This window comes from Tachypleus tridentatus, chromosome 13 (genome assembly GCF_004210375.1).
Source record: "Tachypleus tridentatus isolate NWPU-2018 chromosome 13, ASM421037v1, whole genome shotgun sequence".
NCBI lineage: Eukaryota > Metazoa > Arthropoda > Merostomata > Xiphosura > Limulidae > Tachypleus > Tachypleus tridentatus.
In genome coordinates this window covers 227,304,281-227,322,605 of record NC_134837.1, presented here as the reverse complement: position 1 = coordinate 227,322,605, position 18,325 = coordinate 227,304,281, and the positions used below count along the sequence as shown (strand labels likewise).

Below are 18,325 nucleotides of genomic sequence, written 5' to 3'. Positions count from 1 at the left end.
ATTATTGTATTAAATTTTATTTAAATTTGCCGAGATACGGCAGTTTAATTTTCAAAAACCATTAAGATTATGCTTTTCGTGGCATATTTAGTCCTATAATTACTGAAGTCTACAATTTTTCTTTCAATTTATGGGACCTATAGAAAAGTATCTTTGTACTAAATTCTATGTAAATCGGCCAAAACATGGCCGAGTAATTAACCAAAATGCCCATATTATGATTTTTTGATTTTATTATGGTTTTATATGCACTTCAGAATTACATCATTCCAATATATTGTTTTTTTTTATTTAATGTAAGTATTCATTATCCATTTAACGTAAGTAAATATGCGGACATACCTAATTTAAAATTATTATTTTAAAAATCTAGGAGTGCGCTTCTACGCATGGCCCAAAGGAGACTGACACGGGATGGGCTCAACACTGCTAAGTACAGAATAGAATTTAAGAAGGAATTACCTCTTTACACTCATATTATGGTAGATATTGGAAATAACCATAGGTGGCGATTCGAAGAAGGGAAGCGGGTGGTAATATCGTTTTAATAGTAAGCGTACAAGTAATGTTTTAATTATATTTCTTCCAAATGTTTTGACATTTGATGCCAGTTCTTAGAATTTTGATTGACTTTGCTGTAAGGATTATGCTACGCTTTCGAATCTTGTTAGTGTACTTAAAGCATATATCTTACATGTTGTAAAGCGAACATTATCTATATATTTTTGAAAGTCAATTATTACTGTACATAATTAAAACACACAAGTAATTAGTTTAAGTTTATTCAGTATGAAGAAACTGACACAGCGTTATTAAAAGGATAATTTTTTTACACAGTTGTATCTGGTATCATTTATTTTTGTTTGCAAAACGTACTTTTAATTCTAGATGAACTTCGTATTTTCAGTGTTTTTGTAATGTTAAGTAGAATATCATGTGAACAGTAAAGTTCAACGAGTATTTTGGTATTTTATTACCATAAAATTTTATATTACATTTTTTGAAGCCATGCGTATCAACACGCTAACAGGGGATTTCCATATGAACATCAAACCATTTCTAAAGAAATTAAATTCTTATTTTAACTTATACTGCACAATTTTACAGTATCGATATTAATACAATTTAATATTTTACCGAAAACAGGTGTTTTTTATTTTAAACAATATCTCAGCAATTTATAGAAATACACTGCTGGTCAAAATCTTAAGGCCAATGAACATAAAGAAAAATTATGATTTTGCGTTGTTGGACTCAACCACTTATTTGAGTAGAGCTTCGAAAGATGAAAATAAGAAAAAGGAAAATAAAAATAATAAACTTTTTTAGCATTTAACAGGGAAAATGCGAACACTATAAAATTAGCCTAAATACTAGCTGATCAAAAATTTAAGACCATACCAAAAAGAAGTCCTAAACAGGGTAGGAAATGCTCAACAAAAGGTCTCAGTAGTAAGATGCACGGCCGTCAGTGCGAATAACTTCAAACATTTGCTTTGACATGGTCGATATAAACGTTTGCGGAAGGCTGGCTGCAATGTTATTCCAAGTAGTGAAGATAGTTTCATGCAGTGTTTGGAATTGACGTTCATTTCTGAAGACTTCCCTTGCCATCCACCCCCAAACATTCTCAATGGGGTTCAGTTCGGGCGAACACGCTGGATAGTCTAAAAGAATTACGTTGTTCGCCATGAAAAAGTCCTTTGTCCTGCGGGCATTATGGATTGCAGCGTTGTCCTGCTGAAAGATCCAGTCACTTCCACACAAGCGAGGGTCTTCAGTCAATAAGTATGCTCTCTCCAACATGCCAATGTAGCCAGCTGCTATTTGACGCTCCTGTATAACCTGAAGCTCCATTGTTCCATGGAAGGAGAAAGCACCCCAGATCATGATGGAACCTCCTCCACTATGTCGTGTAGAAAATGTCTCCGGTAGGATATCCTTATCGTGCCATTAACGTTGGAAGCCATCTGGACCATCCAGGTTACATTTTTTATCATCAGAGAACAAAACCTTCTTCCACTTTTCAACGTCCTATGTTTGGTGCTTCTCAGCAAAGTTTAACCGAGCTGTTTTGTGGTGTGGAAAAGAGGCGTGGCCATTGAAGACATTTACGGTTTTTAAATCCTTTCTCTCTAGATGCTGTCTTATTGTTCTTGAGCTGCATTCTGCGTCCATAAGGGCCTTAATCTGGTTCGACGATCGGCTGGTGTCTTGCCGGACAGCCCCTCGAATCCTCCTGCTGAACGCCGGCGAAATTTTCTTGGGTCGACCACTTGAAATTATCATTCCGTATCCCTTAAGGTCTTTTAAGAAATTTGCAACAGCAGTTTTACTACGCTCAATCTCACCAGCGATGGCACGTTGAGAGAGACCTTGCTTTTGCAGCTCGAGAATTCTGCCACGTTCAAACACTGTCAACGTTTTAGCCTTTGCCTTGTTTTTACCCAATGTAACACAGGAGATGTCGGTGGGAGATGTTGACAACACTGATGCCTGAACACAAATGATTAAATTTCGTTACGTGTTTACCGATTAACGCTTCGTTTCAGTATGGTCTTAAACTTTTGACCAGCTAGTATTTAGGCTAATTTCATAGTGTTCATATTTTCCCTATTAAATGCTAAAAAGGTTTTTTATTTTTATTTTCCCTTTTTTTATTTTCATATTTCGCAGCTATATTCAATAAGTGGTTGAGTCTGACAACGTAAAATGCATAATTTTTCTTTATGTTCATTGGCCTTAAGATTTTGGCCAGCAGTGTATATAACGTATTTTAAGTACTAAGAAAATATTTTCATAGGGTTATTTATTTCCATTCCAAACAATACGGCGTTGTCTTTATACTATAGAAGTGTATACTTTCATTGTTAGTAGAACTTACAGAGAATAGTGTGCTGTAATAATACAGAATCATGCTAACAGAAATTTACACTACAGTTTATACACAATTATTTATGATCGATTAAAAAACGTACTACAATGTTTATACAGAACTATATACTTTTTCAAAAGTCTTTATGTTTTTGCAGAATAATATACCACCATTGTTAGAACTTTCCACAGATATTATATCCATTAAAATAAGTAAGTTTGTATAATTTTTAAAGAATTAAGTTTGATATCTTTTATACAAACCTTTATTAATGTAATTAGAAATAGTTCATGAGCTGACAAGATGTTTCAGAAATAGAACATCTTTATTTAAATGAAAGAAGACGAGCAGGTCACTTGTAAAAAATTTGACATATTTTTTTGAAAATCCAACTGTTGCATTATGGTTATTTTCTTCACGTTTGGAAGTCTCACAAAAAAAACGTTGTCTTTTGATACTCAGTATGATTTTCTCAAATTCTCTATCCTCCGTTACATAGAAGAGAACTTGAGATCTTTTCAAACTGATAAAATGAGTAGCGTTGGCAATAACCACATACAGAAGATTTATGAATGAAAATATTTCAATAAAAATTGTTATGATATAATTTATACTAAGAACATTTGTAATCGCAGAGTACAAAAGGATTTTAAAACATTTTTACCAGAATAAATTATAAGGTTATGAATTTCTTCGAACATGCAGCTAAAACATGCATATTCAAATTAAAATATATAAAAAATCGACAGCCAGGATTCACCTGAGAAAATCGTGTCACCCTGTATTCTCAAGACAGCTGGTACGGTTATGAGCACTTTAATTAAAACAACGTACAGAACAACGTTTCGTTACAAACTCTCTCTTTGTTAACCTGAAGATGATCTAAAAAGGTCAAAAGTGGGTTTCTTGTCATCACGAATTGTGACACCCTCTATCGAAGATGTTAAAAATAATTTCAGTGTTTAACACAGATAAGAAGGTTCGAATCTCGAGATGCGATAACCTCAAAATACTCTGCACTTTCAGCGTTCTGTTATAGTGAAGTCCGCTAATGACCAGTGCTTCCTAAACTGTGTGTCACGTGATGCTTCCAGGTTGGCCGCAGAACTTTTGCAATTATTAAGTAAATTTTATTTAGCAATCTAAATTTATTATCAACTGAATAAACTTTAAAATTAAAATTTTGATTTATTTTATCCTTGATACACAATATAAAAGTAATTTCTGCCTGTCTTAGTCAGGGGGTGCTACTAGGTCTGCCATATAGGCTTACCTGTTTCATTTCCTTCTGGTCATCATTTCTATATTATGAATAAATATGCTTTGGACATCGTGTTGTCTGACGTAGATTTTTAGTCTGTGTGTCAAGTAAGGTGTTATTCTAGTTGAAAAATCAAAGTTACAGATAAACTTTGGTCAGAGTTTTACAGAACCACATATTTTGTTAAGAAAAAACCTAGAATATGGTGTGATTTTATCTGGTGGTATTATTTTAGACATATTACAGTTTCTTTCTAATACAGAGCTAAATAAATAAGAGCAAAACGACAGAATGTTAAATATGATATGGTGTGATATTTGATATTAATTAATTAACTTATAAGTTATATTTGAAAAACAAACACGCTAATTGAATGATTTGCCAGAAAGTGTGCAGAAATAAACGGTGAAACTATCTGGACACTATTAATTAAAGAATTAAGAGAAGTGGATAAACAAAACATCAGAAGAAATTCAAAAAAGAAGTCATAAAAAACTTATTTGCTGATTTTTCTGGAAGTTCTCTTCGATTTTTATATTGACTATAATAATAATTAAAGTTATACCTTTACAAGTGAGTTAAGTTCACATATAAAATGACAAATAAAACAAATTACTACACTGTGTAGCAGGTCTGGTTCTTCCATCTCTCATATAGATCGAAATGCCATTTCATATTTTGGTAGAGGTGCAGCATTGAGAAGGGGTCGATAGACCGATTAGGCCAGAAATAAACTTCGTGCCAAAAAAAAGAGCGTTGTAATCATGTGGGTTATGGGATTTACAGGTACAAAGTGAGAAAACAAATGAAAGTGGTTGCAAAAGTTTTGTGTTTTAGATATGTATATAGGTAAACATATTAGCAAGTGGTACAAAATATGGGGTGAGGCAATTACTGCTACACCAAAACAGCGTCCTGTTTTATAACATATAAAAATTGAGTAATAGGTAACAATTCTGGGAGTTGCACCGTTTGGTGCTGACTTCCATATAAAGACTGGCCTCTTGTAGGAGCTGACTTCCATGTGGAGCCTTGTTTCTTGCAGGAGCTGACTTCCATGTGGATCTCGGCTCCTTGCAGGAGCTGACTTCCATGTGGCCTCTTGTAGCTGACTTGCATGTGAGCCTTGTTTCTTGCAGGAGCTGACTATACATGATGATCTCGGCTGCCTTGCAGGAGCTGACTTGCTATTATTTTGATGACTTCCATGTGGATCTCGGCTCCTTGCAGGAGCTAGAAGAGAGTTTCTATACTGATGTTACCCGTGCTCTTTTTGCTCTTTACTATTATTTTGATACATTGTTTTCATAGTTACACCATATGATACATTGTTTTTCGTTGTTACATCATATGATACATTATTTTGAGAGAGTCTCATTCCTTCTGATTGTTAGAAAGGCCTTCCATAGTTGATATATCTAACTTAGTAATGCAGAGGAGGTCAGTATCCTAATAATAAACTTACATACAATTTAATAAAAGTGCTTCTCTCTTCCAGTTGATTAGCTTTGTGGGATTCGTTTGGGGCACATTCATTCCGATGTTTATGGAATACTTCCTGTGTGTCCGTTGCAAATATTGTATTCGTGATTGTTTAGTTGCAGTTCATTGTTTTATGACTTCCAAATGCATCCTTATGCTAGCACGTGAGAAGCTGGAATTCCTCACTAGTCTTATACAAAATGTTTATACTTTTCGTGTACATGAACGTTCAACTAGTTCTCTCACTAGCTGTGGTGTAGGAAATATTTGTTTCATAGCCACAGCTTATGGCGGACAAGATCTTTAAATGGGTGCTGACAGTTTTTACCTGTTTTGTTCTTTGTACAATTACTACTTTTTCTCTAGACTAATTTTCACAGCTAGTAGTTGTAGTGAGTGGTTCGAGGAGTTTATTTCTCATGTACATCTGAGATTTGGTGATGTAGATTAACTTAATGGTGACAGTATAATACATTTCAAACCGTGGCTGCCTTCTGAGGAACCTTTTAGGTAATCCTCTTGAATATTTACAATTTCATATTACAACGTTCGGTGCGTTATAGCCTTTAGTAGTCCTGGCTGTAATATTGTTAATGTGGTTGGTGAAATTGAGTTCTTTCGCAAAGGTTACACAAAATAATATCAGAGGAACAGTGGCACCTGCAAACGACAGTGGTGGCTTGTTGAATTTCATTTGTTGAACTATCAAGAGGACTAGTTTCATAGTGTAGAGTTTAAAGAGTATTGATAAGTGTGTGATATATAAAGCATTACTGATTGTAATTCTTCTAATTAACAGCTTCATGATGGATATTTTGGCAGTTTGTTCAGGTAAGAACTGTTTTACACATGCTGCTATATTACGAATTCTGAGTATTTTGCAAGCAAGAATTAGTAGCTGGACTTTGTTGTAGGTGCCCTCTATATTTAAAACTACTACTTAGATGTTCTAAGTGGCTTAATCCCTTCCCATGTATTATCGCATAATTAATATTACATTGACCAAGGTGCCTTTCCTTTTTTTTTAATGATGAATGTAATAGTCGTTCAATCTGAAAGGTAAGCCTTGTAGCATAAGAGTACTTTGGGAGTCTGCCAAGGATCTTTTGTAGAAACATGATTCAGTGGCGTTTAAGAAGAGAGTGTTCTTTCAAGGGTGTGAGTAAGAATTTTATAAAGGCATCAGTCAACGTATAAGGACTGCTACCCTTTACCCAGCTATATTAATCATGTGATAATAACTTCAACAATAAAGCAAAAAATGTTAGCATCCAAGATCACATATAAAAGAAAGTAACAAATTTAAGAAAAGATCTAGAGCTCGAGTGTTTCAGAGTAGGGGATTCATCTTCTTCAGATGAATACAGGTTGTTTTTGTAAGCTTTTTAAGGAAAGGATATTTACACTACTTGTTCATGGAGCTGCATATTTAGATTTATTTATGATTTTGTGTGTGATATACAAACTAAAGATGGCTTCCAAATATTTATGTAACTTAAGATCAGATACGAAACGCTTTAGCTTGAGCCTCTCCTTCGTATTACCACTGTTACATTTTTTAATGTATCTAATTGAAGGGCTTGTCTTTGTCTTCATCTGTACATAATGGAGTAACATCATAACTGAAAATGAATGAAATTGACACTTTCTGGATCCTAAGCCAGCTTGCGGACACCCCAGAATGAAATTTTTTTTAGATTGGCCTTTACTACCTGGTTAATTGTATTTTGTGTTTCGTGCTTCGGACGCTGATTACCTGTAGGCAGCATAGGTTATATTACAAGTATTTCTTGTCTATTCTACCTAAGCTGGGGTATACATTATCTACATGAGCTTAGGGTGTACTGGATTGCGTTCTTCCCAAGCTTCATCCATACGAGTATGTGTCCAGATTATTTATACTACTCTGTCACCCAGGTTTCATGCACTTTTCACACATAAGATTGTTACTACAGACATTATATTCTTTAAACCAGACAAAAACGATACTCAAGGCTGGAGTAAGCAAATGTAAGATCTATACAGTAGTGTTTGCCTCTTAGATACACAATGTTGTTTTATTAGAGTTTTCGAAGCATAATGTTGGCGGCTATACTGTAGAAAGAGTAATATAAATATTTACCATTAGTATTTTCACTTGCATTCCAGCTGGAGTTTCTGTCTTTGCACTCTCCTACCGTTAGATACATAAGGATGTTATCATACAAGCCATGCAGGAATTTATAATCTTCATCATGCTATGCCTTCCTACCTTTCATGCATAAATGGGTGATTTAGATTGATTGTTTATTTGTAGTTAAGTCCAAAACTACACAAACGGCTATCTATACTCTACCAACGATGGGTATTGAAACCCGATTTCTAGCATTTTAAGTCCGCAGATACACGGCTGTGTCATTGGAAGGCAGGGCGATTTAAATTTGAGTGGGTTAGTTCGGGTGAGCTATTTAAATGGTTTATAGATTACAATTGTAATTATTTCACCGAAAGTGGCATTAAGTTCACATCAAATGTTGTAATCGCATCAAACAGAATTGCTATCTTATATTTTAAGTCAATAATGACAGTTAACTCCTCATAATTTGAGATTTTAGTATTTTTAAAGAACATGATGTCATGAAATATAGCTTCTCAGGGTTATAATTCTTCCCGTGATCACTTGTTACTGCAGACAACAATCTTTCATTATGTAAGACTGATAGAATGTGTGGCATTATTTATACATGTGCCATGTACCAGTCCAGCCTTTAGACTTAGTATCTCTTTTTCCTCATTCTGCTGCTAAGTGCATTGACTTCTATTATACCTGTTTTCTAGACATTATGTTTTATGTATCATTGTCTGTAGACAATAGAATTTCTGTTTCTTGTCCTACCAAAACAGAGTGTGACTGCAAGCAGTAACATAACAGAATGGGTCTGTTATTCTTGTTATTTTACGTCCCCAATATTATACTGTGTCGAAGTGCCCTTTTCCTCGTGATGGTTTATTAATATATCCCGTATATATGGCACTATGGTACAATTTGCAGATTTCAGTTGAGTTTGTCAATGATCCTGCTTTACAGAAATTCATTTGCTGTAATGTTGCACACAGTTAAGCTCCAAATGATAAGTCCATTTGTCAGACTTGATGCTTTGAGCATGTATTAAAACTATACAAAACTAGCTCTAACATAAGAGATAAATGTGTACTTATATTTAAAATGTAACTCACAGTAACATTAACGTAACGTAAAACAAAACATCATAATTATAAGTAGCATTGTAGAATACTATGCCTATAAGTGATCTCATGATAACTCTCTGCATAATACAATGATACATATACTGCGTACTCATAACTAAAACATTGTAAGCGTACTAAACATACATTATTGGTAACTCTGGTATTCAAACTAAACACATGAAATATTTTATTTACACTTATAACTAATTTAATCTGTATCTAAATACCAGACAAATAATTGCTTATTAGAATTGTTAAGAATCTTACATGATAACCTTAAGTGCATTATAAAAGTAAATGTTTTAATTAATTATACTGATTGATTTATACACTAGAGGGCTTGAGTATAGATCGTTATGCCAACAATAATTGAGTCGCGTTGCAGTGTGGCTGGCAATATCACAGGCTGGAGTGTGCGCTATTTTGGAAGAGAAGACAATTTGATAATTGTTAACAATGTAGTATATTTATTGTTCTGTTAGTTGTTCTTTAAAAATAATAAATCAAGGAAATCATTTTTTATAACTTTTCACAGCTTAATTTCTACTAGGTTATCCAGAAAACCTCATTCCCAGTCCTTTAAAACTGTTTTATTGGATAAAATTCTAGATAAGGGCGATATAAGAGAGCATTCATAAATAGGGTAACGTTAGCATTAACTTAGCGTAACTGATAGATTCATTCTTCTAACATTAATTACAACTAGATCTACTGGACTTAACGTTAACTTTCAATAAAGTATTTACTGGGCCCTTACTTCCAGCAGCTTAGTGATGTGCGTGTTTTTTTTCATAGCAAAGCCACATCGGGCTATCTGCTGAGCCCATTGAGGAAAATCGAACCCCTGATTTAATGTTGTAAATCCGTAGACTTACCGCTGTACTAGCGGGGGGCAGCCTAGTGATATTGATTTTATGTATTATCACGGTACTCCCATACTGACATCATTAGTTTATGAATGTATAATGAAGCTGCAGAGTGCATCGGGCTCCTTGTGAGACCTTAAAGCTCAAGAGAAAGAGTGTACAGTTCTTATAATTATGTGTTAAATATTATGTGATCTGCATAGAAACTTTATAAGTGCAAACGAAGTAACAATAGTAGTAGAATTTTAGAGATAATATTACTAGTATTTTGTTACAAGTTACAGCTTTTACAGTAATATTCCTAATTGTAAAACTAGAAAATTGTAGTCAAAGAATACTTAATCTGTACGTAAACTAGTACAAGCCACGTATGTTTAATATCATACTGACATAACGGATGTACTAATATACTACTACTGGTAGTAGTACTTCATATTGACACTAGGGCTACACTATTAACAAGATATCATATACGTTTTATTCATATGCCATACATTAATATTATATGTTATACATTAAGTATTGTATGAAATTTTATATTTTATGCATTAAACATTACATGTTATAATAATATTACGATAAATAATAAAAGCTATGTCATACCTTAAAAATACCAGGCGTTTATTAGGCCTTTTGTTAGAATAGCTATGGTTCAGGAAATCTGAAAATAGAACATGTGAAAGTATTCTCTTCATTACTGGGCCTAATTTTGCCACTACACGCTTAACTTCTATTGTAATAATAACCTTAGAAATATAAAAATAGAAATGGGGCCTAATTTTGGTAAAAATGTCCTGAATAATATAATATATCATTAACATTGTAATCTTGTAACGGTCTACAATGAACTGATTGAACTAGGTATACATATGTAAGAATATACTTAATTCTTTACATTTATTTGAGTTAGAATCTCTGTAATAGCTTCCGCTATGACCCCCAGTGGGTCAGCGGTATGTCTGCGGACTTACAACGCTAAAATCCGGATTTTGATACCCGTGGTGGGCTATGTCATCATTTGTGTGTATTTCTTCAAAAGTGTTTAAAGCATAAATTTGATATATCTGATTGGCAAAATGTAGTTTTAGATACTTTTACACTAAGATTGGCTGTATATAGCTTATAGAAAACCAATTCAAGGTCTTTTAAGTGTTGTTTAAATGTGGATGAAAACTATAATATCAATATAATAAGCCTTGGAACATTTAGTTTGCCCTGCTAAAGCCTTATTCTTAAGACTTTGGTAGGTAGCAGGTGCTTTTTTAAGACCAAAAGGCTTAAACTTTAAATTGATAGTTCATTATCAGTACTGAAAGTAGGTTTATGTCGATTCTTCATCTTAACAGGTGTTTGCCAATATTCAGTGGATAAGTCTGGTGTAGTGATACAGGTTGCCCTGACAAAGCGTTAAAAAAATCACTTATATGAAGCAATGGATAACACTAAGATTTCGAGACTTAATCTAACTTTATGTAGTCAACATAGAATCTAAAATTACTAGTTTTATTTTTCACAATAATTACTGAAGAAGCATAAGAATTGCCCCATCACGAAACATTTCATCCACTTAATTATGTAGTACTTGTAATTCAGTTGGCTTTTCTGGTTACACTACAATGTTCAGGCAAGTCTGAGGCCAGGTTTATTGTTAAAAATACCAGCATATTTCAACACAAGTTGTTTACTTTGTGTTCTTTTTAAACGTGAATATTGTAATTTTTCGATCAGCATCTATTCAGTATCAAACTCATGCTTACAGATGGCACACATAATTTAAGACTATTTGTGAAGAAGTTAAAGGTTGCTTCGTTTTGCTGAATGAAGTATAATTCGATATGACACGATATAGCCATATCATTAACGACAATAAATCAATAGCTCAAAATATATACGTAAAAACGACTGGTTTGAGTTGAGAAAATTTTTATGTAGAGGAGCGAACAGCGTTTCCATCTTCTTCGGTCATCATCAGGTTTACAAAGAAAGAAAGAGATAACTGTCCGATAGCTGACCACATGTTTGAAGAGGGTTGTGTAACTGAGTGTAGGAATGTAGAGGGCGTGCTTAGATGTTTGATTATATTTATTAATATAGGTATAAAGCTGTTCATTTGTATTAGTTTATTTTGGGCTTGAGTTGTTGGAAAAGTAAGGCGTTTTTAATTTTGCGTTTGTTTATGTTTGTTTCTTTATTTAGTATTTGGGTGATTTCTATGGTTATGTTGTGTTTATTTGACTTGCAGTGTTCGAAAACGTGCTGGGTTGACCGCCGTGACGTATATCAATGAATTTTGCGTAGGTTTATAGATTGAATATACTCTTAACATTTGTGGTTGAGGTTGAGGGGATAGAGTATTTAGATTTTCACAGACTGTTTAAAGCCGGTCACTTTGGATTCTTTAACCTCCGTAGCGATACAGTTATTTTCAAACACCAGCCAACATACAGTACTGTGCAAAAGTGTTAGGACAAGAGAATACTTTGTCATTCTTTCCATTTTATGGGGCTAATTCTTCCATGTCATTACAGAATGTAAATTTCAACAATGTGGTAATGCTTCACTGATCCTTCTTGAACATTAAATGAGATAGAATGAGAACACTTATCATTATTTAGAATTCTCATATACTTTTACCAAGGACATGTTATAAGAGTTCTACTTAAATAAACATATTGATCAGATTTAAAGTCTTAAATAAATGTCATAGTGCCCCATTAAGTGTCTTAATTATATAAAAAGGAGCTAGCATATGATAGAAGAAATAAATTTGATATTACTCCATAAACAATCTTTGAGAAAAACAGTTTTTAATACTAAATGTTAAGTTTTGTAGTAATGCCACATTTCTAAAAGAGTAGATATTTTTCACTAGAGTGGATACTTTGTATAAAATCCTTACGTGATGCTAGTTTGATTCTCCGAAATTTGTTGCAGACTTAAAATGATCCTTAAACACTGTTATGCACACCATAGATCGTGAGATCAAGACTGGTAAATTTGAAAATAGGAAAGGAAAAGGCAAACCATCTAAACGTAATGATACTGATGTTAAGTATCTTGGTTTATACAGCCTTTGGGACAGAAGGAAAATTGCCACTGATCCCAAGCATGAGATAAACGGCTATGTACCAAATGACAGAAACGTATCCAGATCTATAGTATCAAAAAGACTAAACAAGAATGGAATATTTGGTGTTGTAGTAGTAAAAAACTAATACTTCGATCTCCAGATGTTGTCCAGAGATTGAAATTTGGTAAAAAGTACAAAAACTGGACTGATGATTATTGGAAATTGGTGTTATGGACGGATGAAACCTAGTTTGAAATATTTGGTTCAAAGCGTAGGTTGTACGTCCGGCGAAAGAAAGTGATACATACCTTAATACATAGTACCTACCATGAAGCATAGGGTAGGCATTGTAATGGTTTAGGGGTGTTTTTCTGCTGAACAGGAGATATTTGCGAAAGTGCCATCAGATACTGATTCATCTTGGCATACCCATTGGTAAATAATTCTACTACCAAGAAGATGAGAGCCTCAAACAGTCATCAAAACTATGCAAAAATTACTTAGCCAAGAAAGGAAGTCCCTGAGTCATTCAAATGATGCAATGGAGCCAGATCCCATATCTCAAGTTATAACACAACCTTCTTGAAAAAGGTCTTTGTTCAGGTAACAAAGTAATGATTTAAAATGAACACACCGCTACGATCAGGGTACAACAACAAAAACACAGTTTATTCACAATAATAACACTTAGAAATAGCTTCAAATATTTCAATAGAAATAAATCAATGATATTAGAATCAGGAAGGGAACCAGAAAGGAAAAGCGTAATTCCAAAAGAATACAGTAATAACAATGTTTAAACATTTCAATATCAATATTAAGTGACAAACAACAATAACTATACTCTTCCACAATTTACTACAATTGATGAACCATTATATCAATTATGAGAGAAGCGTATCAGGTGAAAATGAACCCTTCAGCGTGTGAGGATATATTCCAGGAATTAAAGCAGGCTTTATGTGAATCTCCTTTCTTTTAACCTTCAAGAGATGGTGAACATCATTTTTTGCATACTGATGATTCAAATGTTGGATTGTGAGCAATTCTGCGTCTGAAAGGTGTTATAGCATATGTCAGTAAAAAAATTGAACTGTGCAAAAAGAAACTATACCACTACAAAGTTAGAATGTCTAACCGTTGTCTGACTATAGAAAAAAATAAGGTATACCTAGATAGAGAAGAATTTATTGGTATAACTGACTACGCTGCATTAAAATTGTTACAGACAGCTTCAAAGTTAACTGGTAGACTGATGCATTGGTCTCTAAAATTACAAGGTTTAACATCTAAAATACTGTACAAAAACGGAAAAGAGAACCAATCTAATGATGTCCTATTTAGACATTCTATTATCTCCCCTAGAAGATACTCCAGATTTGGACATCACTAAGCTATCACCTAAACTTTTCTTTGTTACCAATGTCAACACTAGAAAACAAATGGCTAGTGAACAAACAAAAGTGACGAACACAAACATATATACTCTTATTTGAAAACTGGATTATTGGAGACTGTAAGTAAATCCAAACACTATATCTTGACTGACGATGTTCTTTGTTACACAAAAAGGGTTCTAACAATGATGAATATAGACAAGCTAATCCCAAACACTGATACTTACAATTTGAATAGAATTGCATGATCATCCTATAGATATTCGTCTAGGTGTCTAAAACAAATAGACAAAGTATCCAGACATGATTATCGGCGTACTATGAGAAAGGACATTAAAAATCATGTTTTGTCATACCATATTTATCAAATCACTCAATTTGATCAGAAGGGGCCAGCTGGATTTGTGAAATGCATTAAACTAATGGAAGACAACCAAAGTCTAGGACAAGAAATAGTTATTTATTCATTGTGACAGATTATTTTAATAAATAGGTTGAATTATATCTTCTCAAACAAATTACCAAGACTATTATCAATAAAGTAATTAATAAATACTTGTGTAGATATGATATTCCTAAAACTGTTGTATTTTGTAATGATTCACAATTTGTGTCACATTTCATTGATAAAACCTGTAAAGCTATGGGAATTAAACATATCTTTACAACTCTTTATTATCATCAGTCTAAAACAACTGAAGGAGTAAATGGAAATATTAGCAGAATGACATCTGATTCTATTGATAAAACTGTCAAACTTAAGATAATCATTTATATGGATTTTCACAAGCTATTAAAACTTCTGTTGATGAGGCTATAGATTACATGCTAGCCAAACAAATTTTAGGATGTGAGATCTTTTTTCCTTGAGAATGAATGATGAAATACCAAACAGCATTTCAAACAAATAGTGAACGAAAAGCAAAATTAAAATGTGACATACAGAAGGCAAGATCTAACGTTTAAAAGGCTCAGAAGCGACAAACCTACAACGGTAATGGAAGCATCGACATATTTAAAGTAGATAATAAAGTATTATTAAGGACACATCCTTTATCTTTTTTCGTAAATGATTTTACTTAAAAATTTGGTCCAAGGTATAATAGACTTTTTGAAATTAGAAAATGCGTATGATGAAACTGACGACAGCTTTCTCAGCCATGATGTACAGATGCTATTAATGTAACAGACGAGTATATAAATTTATAATCGCACAAGGTAGTACTCTCGTGATTTACTTTGTGAATAAATATACTACTAGAAATTTCATTAAGAGAGACAGAGTCATGAGGTAGTTATTAAAAGATATAATTATGACTGTTTGTCATTCGATATTGGTATTGAAAGGTATTGTTTAAATATTGTAATTGCTGTATTTGAACAATGCATTTCAATAATTTATCATGAATATTAATAAATTATTTATTAATGTTGGTGTGAATTCCTGTCCAGGGATGTATTTATAACTTGTGTTAAGGTTGTTTCTAAGTGTTCTTACTCTGAACAAATTGCATTTTTGTTGTTTAACCCTAAATATAGCATTTTAAACCATTACAGACTTTCCACTATTCCACTGAAAGATGAAGTGTTTTAGTTTTCTAATATTCCTTTTCTTCAACGTTTCTCAAACATGGTAACATATTGTTGCACTGTTAAGATTACCTTTTTTTAATAATGAAAATAAATTAATATGAATTAATTTGCCGTTGTTAACATACCTTAATGTTAAGTGTAAAATATCTTATCGTTTTTTTTTGTGTTAGCTGGTTCTTTTAAATTATTAAACGGAAATAATGGCTAAAATTTGACTACTATCAATGTTTTGTACAAAGTTGTACTTGTAGACGTTAGTTTACATATGACGTTCAAACAGACGTTTTATTAATGGTACAACGTTTAGCATAAAAATAAATGTATTTATACAGTTTCATAGCTAATCGAATCATCTAACTGTGTATAAGTCATGATTAACATTGATCCAACAGTTCAGTGAATGACTGACTCACTGTTAGCAAAATATTAATTTTATGCTTGTATTTATAATATACTCTCATATCTTAATATTCCTCGATATTACTAGATTCTTGACGTAAAATTTAGAACTTTGTGGGTATTCTTACTTTTACACAATGCATTCTCTAAATAACAGCTAAATAGAAACTTTAAAAACATAGCTCACAGATCTATTTACTTCCTGAATTGTGAAGTACTTTGAACGTTCTTAATGGAAAAGTAAAACACTACTCTAAACTTTCCATTCACAAAGTTGTCCGAGATTTTATCCTTGAAAGCCCATGGTATATAAATGGAACGGCCTCTTATTCCTTGTCGTCACTGGCTTTCCTGTTTCTGAATGAGTTTTCCTAGGTATGTCTTCGAGTGAATCTACCAACAGTCTTATCAGTGACGAGTGAGTCAACAACCTTATCAATTTAACAAATGGTATCAACAGGAATCCTTGGTTTCTTAGTACCTTGAGTTTCTGGAGTTACACACTTGGCTGTTCTCTCACCAACGTTTCTTCAGAGATGATTACTGTAGATGACCTTCGGATTGGATCGTCTAGCTGTTTGGATTTTGTAAAGCACATCACTGATATGGTTTTATAATTAAACAAAACAAAAAGCAGCACCTGCTTATATTGTTAGTTAATAAGACCAAGTCTAGTCTATGTAACAATAAAAAAATCATTTTACTTATCATTACTACTATCAGTATCACTTGTATAGTTATAACCCTAAGTTTACAAATAACGTTCAAACGGAAATATGTAGCTAATGATACTACGACTAACCAAAAACTAAACGTAGTTGTACAGTCAGGTCAGTGTTAGATAGCGTTTGTATTTAGTTACGTTAGTATGTATGTTTCTAAGCGTTTGAAGTTAAGCACAAAACTACACAATGGACTATTTGTGCTCTCACCACCACGGATATCAAAAATAGGCTTTTAGCATTATAAGTTTGCAGACTTACCGCTGTGCCGATTAAAGTATTTGCAAATTTCATACAGTTTTTCATAAACTGCTGAAAAGAATGGATTGTAAATATTCATAGAGACAAGTAATTTCCAACAAAAATCGCTCTGAACATTTGAATATTTCCTGGTCAATTACAAGAGAAATATTGTCATTATGTATTACTAATTATTCAAATATTTCTTCAGACTGTTAAATATCGAGTTACGTGTTTATTCTGAGAAATATTCTGTTAATGGTCAGCTGTCTAGTTTTGTTTGAATTCGTCATTGTATAGACTTATTTAATTGTTAAAGCCTCTTTTGGTGAATAAGGTATCTGATATTAAGACTAAATTTGTAAATGAAAGACAGTGTTATCAGATGGAGGCCTATATAACTGTCAAGAAACTAAGCAACAGAAAATTGTTAGTACATTTTATATTAATTTATCACAATAATCTATTTTGTATTTGATTAGGAAGAGTTAAAAAATACCACTGCATTTTTAAGTAGCTTCATTAACATTTGTAACCCAAAATAATTATATTTATTGATATGTCTGGCTGTGTATAGACTGACTATACTTTTCTTCTTGAATGGCACTGTAGCAGTCTGTAGCAGTTAACAGTAAATAAGAAATCAATATACATATATAAGTCAAGTGTCGTTTCGTTAGTCAGTCGGTTACACTCGATTTCTCCGAATTTCTTGAGCTACACGAGTCAATTCAACTTTTTCTCTAATTTTAATATCTCGTTCCCACTTGAGTTGAGTTTAATGATTAACATTGTTGAGTTTAACATAGGCATAAATAACTCCTAAATTCCAGCACTTTTTCAGTTATGTTAAATCTTGCCAAAGATGGAATTCCCAGGACCAGAACAGGCATGGCGTTATGTTTGTGAGTGTGACAAGACATCGTCCTTATCATTATGACGTCAGTTTAGATAGGATTTGAATAGGAAAAGCAGAAAGATTCCTGAGATCGACAACACGGAAATGCATTCGTATCCTATCAACATCTGTGAGACATAAGTAAAAACTAGCGCAAGTCTATGCTTGCGAATTATTAAGAACAAAAAGGTCTTTCTTATAACATACTGAAGATACTAATTATCTGTAGCAAAGAGAACAAGTTTTTCCTCAGAAGAAGGACAGGTGAATATGCAATCCATTATAAGCGTCTGT

General features: G+C 33.0%; 1 protein-coding gene across 3 annotated transcripts in view; it reads left to right on the top strand.

Annotated features, from left to right (window-relative positions):
- LOC143238713 (beta-1,4-N-acetylgalactosaminyltransferase bre-4-like) overlaps positions 1 to 832 on the top strand; it is a 52,943-nt gene extending 52,111 nt beyond the window's left edge. For all 3 annotated transcript variants that reach the window (XM_076479178.1, XM_076479177.1, XM_076479179.1), the window contains one exon: positions 374 to 832. In XM_076479178.1, the coding sequence (XP_076335293.1) occupies positions 374 to 548 (175 nt within the window). In that variant the 3' untranslated portion in view covers positions 549 to 832. The remainder of the gene's footprint in view (positions 1 to 373) is intronic.
- Positions 833 to 18,325: the final 17,493 nt, after the last annotated feature.